The sequence below is a fragment of the Lycium ferocissimum genome, chromosome 6, assembly GCF_029784015.1.
Source record: "Lycium ferocissimum isolate CSIRO_LF1 chromosome 6, AGI_CSIRO_Lferr_CH_V1, whole genome shotgun sequence".
Taxonomy (NCBI): Eukaryota; Viridiplantae; Streptophyta; class Magnoliopsida; order Solanales; family Solanaceae; genus Lycium; species Lycium ferocissimum.
The window spans coordinates 4,738,170-4,746,011 of NC_081347.1; the positions used below are offsets into that span (position 1 = coordinate 4,738,170).

General features: G+C 35.0%; 1 protein-coding gene across 1 annotated transcript; it reads left to right on the plus strand.

The window, feature by feature from the left end:
- The first annotated feature begins 1,278 nt into the window (after positions 1-1,278).
- On the plus strand, positions 1,279-6,438 carry LOC132059015 (large ribosomal subunit protein mL54-like). Its single transcript, XM_059451473.1, has 2 exons — positions 1,279-1,429; positions 5,817-6,438. The coding sequence occupies exon 2, from the start codon at positions 5,829-5,831 to the stop codon at positions 6,222-6,224; it is 396 nt and encodes a 131-aa protein (XP_059307456.1). The 5' UTR covers positions 1,279-1,429; positions 5,817-5,828; the 3' UTR covers positions 6,225-6,438.
- The last annotated feature ends 1,404 nt before the right edge of the window (positions 6,439-7,842 follow it).

Below are 7,842 nucleotides of genomic sequence, written 5' to 3' on the forward strand. Positions count from 1 at the left end.
ATTTCTTAAATTTTTTCGTAGTTTTTAATCTATTATCATATTATTAAAGCTTGAACTTAGAATTTTGACAATAAATTTATATCCTATGGATGTTAGTAACTCATATAAAGTCTAAAACCAAAACCAAGTCAACACTAATACTAACAAAAGAAATTCAATTTACCACTAGGAATGACAATAATGTTGATATCTATTTTTTAGTTTTGCATAATTGAGGGACAAAAAATACATAAAACCTTGTCCCCGTACTTATTTTAGGACAGTATTTTTAGATTATGGTCATTTTCTTTATGGTTTATTAATTAGCAATATTTATTTTAAGGGATTTGGTTGAATATTTTGGGCAACGTCATCACTCTTCACATTTTGATTTTCTTATGAAACATCTTAATTAGATGGGCCTGGTACGTTTCCTTTATATGTTTTGTATCAAGAATATGGTGTGGGCCTGGACGTTTCCTTAATAGATTGGTGTGGGTTTAAAAATCCTGGTAGCGGCATTAGTGGCTAATTACACAATATTTGGATTCTATAGTTTTTTGTAATAAATTTTTGGCAAAAAGTCATAAGAAGTTTTGCCACAAAACTTTGTCGATTTTTTTTATTTTTCTGCGGGTCGACCTAAACCGAATTTTTACCTATTAAAGACCACCAATTTGAGGACAAAAATTAAAGACCAAAAGGACAATCAATCCCCAGTGGAAGGGATTTGGGCTTTGTGGGCCGTTTCCTTCATAGAATGGTCATTAGATGGGCCTGGTACGTTTCCTTCGTAGATTGGTGTGGGCCTGGACGTTTCCTTAGTAGATTGGTGTGGGCCTGGTAGCGGCATTAGTGGCTAATTACACAAATTTGACTATAGTTTTGTAATAAATTTTTGGCAAAAGTCGCTAGATAGCCTAAACTTTGCCATATTTTCCTGTTCCGAGTTCAAATTAGGTACCTAAATCAGTCAAATTTGATCTCATTGGGTACCTTTCAAAAAAATGCAATTCTGGTCAAGACGAATTTTTGTCCTTGAATTCCGGGTTCGAATCTAGCGATTTTTACAAAAAAATTCTCCAAGACAGAGTAAGGCGAGTTTGCCTTAAGGTAGCAAATAGCAACTCTCTTGTGGCGGAGTTTACATGAAACAAACTCTGTCTTGCGATTTTTTTTAATTTTTAATTAATCGAGAATTTGAACCCGAAACTCCAGATATTTTCGATCAGTTTTTTAAGCGAACAATGGAAATTAAAGACCAAATAATTTGAGGGACAAAATTAAAGACCAGTGTCTTTGAAGCACAATCCGCGCAAAAAAATGTCCCCAAAACTACTGAGCCCAAACCTACTTCAGTCGGGTTTCTTTTTGTAGCCCAATTTCAAATACTCTTTTCAAGGTTTCTCCTTTCTCTCCTCTCCATTTCTTCCTCAGGCGAAATCCAGTTGTAAGTTCTCTATTTGATTTCAATGCTTAATTACACTAATTGTGATTAGTGTTGTAATAAATGAACCTTGAATTTCGAAATTTGGCACTACTTTGTGAATGTTACAATTTAATTCTATGCTCTATTGTTTTCTCCCTGTGATAATGGCTGCAAATTAGTAATCTTTGCTGCATATATTTATCCTAAAATAATGAAAACGAAAAAAAGGCCATATATAATTAAACGTTCACAGGAAGTCGGGAACCCAGTAGCTTTTACCGGGACGTTGTAAATGTATTAAAATATCTATAATATTTGACTGTGAACCCAATTATTATTGTATATTAAGTTGGCCGTAACTTCAAATCCTGGATCGGCCTCTAACTTCCAATTGGCGAATATAAAATTTCAAGCATTTAACAATGATTTGATTTAATGTACCCATTAGACATATATCAATCCATCTGAACAGGACCTTCTGTCATGTTTAGTGTTTAGAGAACTTGATAGTTAGTGTCAAAATTTAGTCAAGGTTATTCTCTGAAAGTGTGGCTTAACATGTTTCTTGCTAACAGGATGGTTAATGGGTGTTTAGGAAGATATATGTGATTGGCCTCAAAATTTAATGACATCGGCCTCCTTGCTCTCGTTTTATTATTAGAGTAATTATTCAGCTACAGAGATGACTAGTTAGTAGTTAATCCAATAGGGGTATCTTACTTTTCTTTTTGCGCATTTGTGGTACTTTGAAGAATCTGAACGAAGTACCTATACATGCCTTTTTGACATGGTAAATGATCCATGTAACTTAGGTAGTTACTCGAGTGTGATTGGATCATTTGTCGAGTTCTTCAAGGGATAAATATATCATAATAGAATCATCCTTTTATCCATTACTCAATAAGTTAAATGCGGTATTGCATCTGAATCCACAAAGGTAGGGGTAAGGTCTGCTTACACCCACCCTTCCCAGACTCCACTTGTGGGATTATACTTGGTTTTGTTCTTGTAGCGAGTCATATTTTGCTCTTCATAAACGTAATTTTCGGAGAATCCAGAAGATATTTTTGGATTATATTTTGAAGAGTAATTAATCCTTATATGTGCCAATATCAATAAAAAACCCGGATTTATTTATTCATCTATCAACTGCTTCTCAATTAATGAAATTTATTTTCAAGACATAAGTGTGCAAGTGAATTTATTTCCTGAATTCCGAATCATTATGTACTTGTTAGATTGTTAGATTTCAATACAACTATATTTTCCACATGATGCTTTGTAGTCACACGTGGTTCCTCCTTGAAGAGCTCGTTGAATCTGGTGTTAATGCCAAGAACTACAGAAACACAATATTTCAGTATTAGGAACTTTAAGAAAAATAGGTGCTGTATGAATTGATCCAAGAAAAGATGCCATTAAAGTGAGTTTTGTATGATTATTTTGTCTTTGCTTTTCCCAATTATTTCGGAAATGATTTGGAAGCATACAAGATCATATACATACAAAAGAGAAGATAGTGGAGAGACAGAAAGGCAGACGGTGTTGCATCAGCTCTCTCATTAAGACTGGATCTTGCAAACGATGTTCCTCCTAGAACTCTAGAGCATATATCTTTCTTATATATGCAATTTTATATTTTCTGATTAACTTACTTTAATATTAAGAGTTGTCCGCAAAATACTAATTGATCGTGGCCCTTAAGTTCATTCATGATGTCTAAGCTTAAGGTCTTGTTGAGTACTGTATTCCTCTCTCCCTCACCTTTTAAGGTTCAAATATGCCTCCATTTTGCTTTTTCTTTTTTCCTCTATACAAATATTAAGCTCTCGTCGTCCATTTGTAAGTAGAAATGTCTGTGTGTGGGACGCGGAGGTTTTTTTTTGTGTGTGTATCTACCTTCCTCTTTCCCATTTCATTTGTGCCATTGATACTCTTCTTTCATGGTGGCTTCGCTGATCTGTTGCTTGCACCTCTCTAAGGACACTTGTCCTTGTGTATGCTTTATCTTGCCCTTAACTTTTATATTCACTTCATTCCCGTTCATATCTTTTTGTTGCAAAACAAGTGCAAAGATATGTAACAAGCAATTTCTTTTTGCATGTTATTTATGTCATCTTTATGAGAAAAACAAAACCAGTTCATTGACCACCAAGCCCTCTGTAATTCCATTTTCTTTTCCTAGAAAATGTATTCCTTCTCCAAGTTCTTACTGGAAGTATTCATAATATCCTTTCCACTAAGTTTAAAAGGGGAAAATATAAAAAAAACTCATCAATGCAGTCACTAAGTCTGTAGGATGCTTGGTCTTTGTATGTTTATGCTGTAGTTCAGCAAAAGAGATGGAGCTTCTACTAATATTTGATTTTCAGTTTGCAACAATGTTTATTGTGTAATCTCTTATTAAGTATTAGTTTGTGATGATAGAAGCTTCTCAAGTTAATGATTGCGTTTAACTGATAAAATATTGAAGATTGAGTTTAACTGATAAATAAAATTGAAGATTGAGTTCCAACAGGAGAATCGTGCTGTTTGTTACTACTGGGTAAGAGAAAATGGGATCTTGGAAGTGTGCCTGATATTTTCTAGAAAAATACTGCCCTTGATTTGTATTATTGTTGTCAAGTATTTGAACTGATAACTTTCCATCACTATTCTCTGGAAGGATTAAGTTTTAGTTAATTGGTAGGTTTACCAGTAGTCAATATATGTTAGGAGCCTTTAGTCTTGTTAGAGATTTATGTCAGTGAAATATTGAGAACTTCTAATGCTAGGAAACCTTTTTTTTTTTTTATAATTTTTATGACAAGGGAACCCGCAGCCGCTACCCTTTGGGTGAACACATGGTAAATCCTGCTCCTGTGCAATAGCTCGCAAACCACACAGAAGAGATAACCCGCCCCGTGCGATGAGCTCGACCTAGAAGGCAAATCTCCTGTTGTTGTAGGCAGGGGGTTTCGAACTTGAGACCTCCATTATGGAAGCCTCATGCTCAACCAACTGACCTAGCCTTGCGGGTAATGCTAGGGAACCTAAATCTTCAAATATTCAATGGAGACGCGTTTAAATGGAACATGAATGTGAGAATTCATATAGTCGAGCCCAACTAGATTGGGATTGAAGCGTAGTTATTGTTGTTGTGTTGTATTCTCAGGAGATTCCAAGCAGGGGTTTTACTTCGGCTTTTACTTTCTCCTCTCTTCTTTATGTAGTGAAAATATAAACATGAGAACAGAAAATCTTTGTAATCAAATAAAACCTAAGGTTACTGTGACAGTTTATTCTTTTTGTTGTTATCGTCGTCATGTACGTTTGCATTTGGTCCAATATATGCTAAGGAGTCTCTTAGTCTTGTTAGATATTTATATGCCAGTAACATGTATAGGACTTCCATGCTAGTGAACTTAAATTTTTACGTATTGGATTGAGACGGGTTTAGATGGAGCGAATAGTGAGAATCCATATAGCCCACCTAGATTAGAATTGAGACATAGTTGTTGTATTCTCAATAAGGATACCAAGTAGGGCTCTTACTTTTCCCTCTCTTTCTGTGGGTGAAAACATAAATATGAGAACAGAAAGATCTTTGCAACACCCGCAAAGGTGGCTCAATTGGTTGAGCATGGGGCTTCCATAATGGAGGTCTCAGGTTCGAAACCCCCTACCTACGACAGTAGGGGATTTGCCTTCTGGGTCGAGCTCGTCGCACATGGCTTGCCTAGTGAGGGTTATCTCTCCGTGTGGTTTGCGGGAGCGGATTTACCCCCGTGCGCACCCAAAGGATAGGAGCGGGGTTTAAAAAAAAAAAAAAAAAAAAAAAAAAAAAAAAAAAAGATCTTTGCAACTAAACAGAACCTAAGGTTTCTGTGAGAAAAAAAACTAGTGTTTAACACGGTCTTTGATGCATGAAAAATCTACTCCTAACAGCATCTTATAGTCACAGCACTCATGAAGTCCTTATAACACATCAGGTTACCACTGGTGCATTTGGTGCAACAGCACATATTGTCTTTATAGTCAAGAATTCTTTTAGCGCTATGAGTTGAATCTGGTTATTGTTGAGTATTAGATAAAGTTTTCCATGGAAGACACTGGGGATTTTGTAGGATTAAGCAAGGACTGGCAAAGTCTTGGGTATGTTTCTGTATAGTGACTCGATAGATAAATTTAAATATCAATACATTCCTCTGGCTGTGTTTTTTAATGCATTAAACTATTAAGTGGTCAATATTGTTAGTGTTTTGGCCCCGCTTCGAACTTGCAAAGGTTCTATTGAGCTTTATTATTGAGTCTTTTCTTGTCATTTCGTATGTTATTAGGGCATTTTGTTAAATCTGGCAAATGTTGAGTTAGAAACGCTGCACAAGGAATTACGTTTTGACACGATTTATTCTGACTGATGCTGCAGGGTTAAAGGACTATGGCATTAACTTACTTCAGATCATTAAGAAGCGTTAACCTTCCGAAGGAGGTTATTCAAATAGGAGGCTGCAGAACATTTGCTGTTGGTGGTAAAAAGAAGGGTGGAAAAGGTGGTGCAGCTGGAGATGGTCCAAAAGCGTCGACAATTAGCAAGGAAGTCAAGGCCAGTACAGTAGTTGGGGCGAATATTCTCAAGGATGGAGCAGATCCAAAAGTGTTGCCCGACTCAGAATACCCTGATTGGCTGTGGCACCTGCTGGATAAACGCCCGGCACTTAGTGAACTAAAAAGGAAAAACCTCGAGTCTCTCCCTTACGATGACCTCAAACGTTTTGTCAAGTTGGATACCCGAGCTAGGATCAAGGAGAACAATTCTGTTAGGGCCAAGAACTGAGATTTCCGCCTGAAGTTGAGTAGACTCCAGTGCTCAGTAATAGGCTTTTTACCTGAAACTATTAGTTGGTCTGTTGTGATTTTAGACATTGTTTAGGATTTAGCAGTAGCTTTAATTTTGTGTACTACCTTTTTCTTGATTTCCTTAAGTTCCTGTTACTATTCTGAACATGATTGAGCTCTTGGTTAAAATAATTTTGATATTTTTGGCGGAATACATTGCCCTTAAACTTAACAGTAATTTTTATTTATACGCTCGAGTTACGGCCTGTTTCGATTGAGCACCGGAACACTTGATAACAGTTTCTATTAGAGACTTCTTGCTCAAATTTTGGAAGAACTTTTGCGTGTGTTCTTAAGCGTCTATTACGTAAATAATGAACCACTTAAAAGGTCACATCCTTTAATTTACACATCAGCCTCAATTGACACATGCATGAATGAATCAAGGAATAAGGGAGTAATTAAAAAAAAAAAAAAGATATATACTGTAATTGCAAAACAACACAATTAAATTTTTTTACTCATCAACTGGTCTTCCATTAGGGTACAGTATTTTAGATTTCTTATTAATGTTAGCTTTTGGGATTTCACCGGCGGACATGTTGAGATCGAGCATCTTTTTCGAAGAATAAATTCCGCATGAATCTGGAATAAATACTCCACTTGTTTTTATAAAAATAGACAAGGTTTCTGAACAGAAAAATATATAAATTATAAGAAACTGTAGGAATAAAGGCATGTATTGTAAGTGGGGAAATAATAAAGAAGATTCACGCCCACAGGGAATTAGCACTTGGTTTTCAAAATAATACTATTAGATTAAGATAACAAGAAAAGCGTTGAGATTATAGATAACGCTTAAACATAGTTAGAATAGTTAATTATGATAAATTGTAGTAACATCTGGAAGCCGACCTAGATGTTGGTTTTGTAATTTTCACCATTCGCACGGAGAGAACTTTTTGCATAAAATCTATATACTCTGTTTTAATTTATGTGAACCTATTACTACTTGAGAGGTTACGAGGTGGTTCTTTGATCAAATTTTTCTTACATCTTTTCTAAATTATTTAATTTATAAATTATCATGACTTATAGTACTTTTTATGTAGTTTCTAAATATATAAATTTTATTTTTATAAATTTGAAATATCTATATCAAAATTTGTGGTCAAAGTTATAAAGTTTAACCCTCGTACTTTAAAAAGGTTCATATAAATTGAAACGGACGGAGTATAAGAAAGATTAGGGAACATGTTTAATTCGAAGTTAATAAATTTCAACAGGTGATTTGGTATCCATCGTTCTTTATTTCTTATATGAAAAAATGATTAGTGACGATAAGGTAGGTACATAAATAAATCAGGACATAACACATGTTATTTACAGTTTGATTTGTGTTTTTATATAATTTTATTCCTTTTTTTTTTCTTTTCTTTTTTTAACTTAAACTTTATTCCGTTGGTAAAAAGCACCCTCAGAGATGCCACGTTTTCACTTCAGAAGAGTATCAAACAATTAGCAAATTAGCAATCTTAAGGGATGTGAACGTAGAGAATGTATCCAACAAAAAGAGAAAGAAGGATAAGCCTTGTTCCATGACCATCTGAAGTTAT

Coding starts and splice junctions, on each gene's coding strand:
- LOC132059015 (XM_059451473.1), top strand. CDS start 5,829: ATGGCATTAACTTACTTCAGATCATTAAGAAGCGTTAACCTTCCGAAG.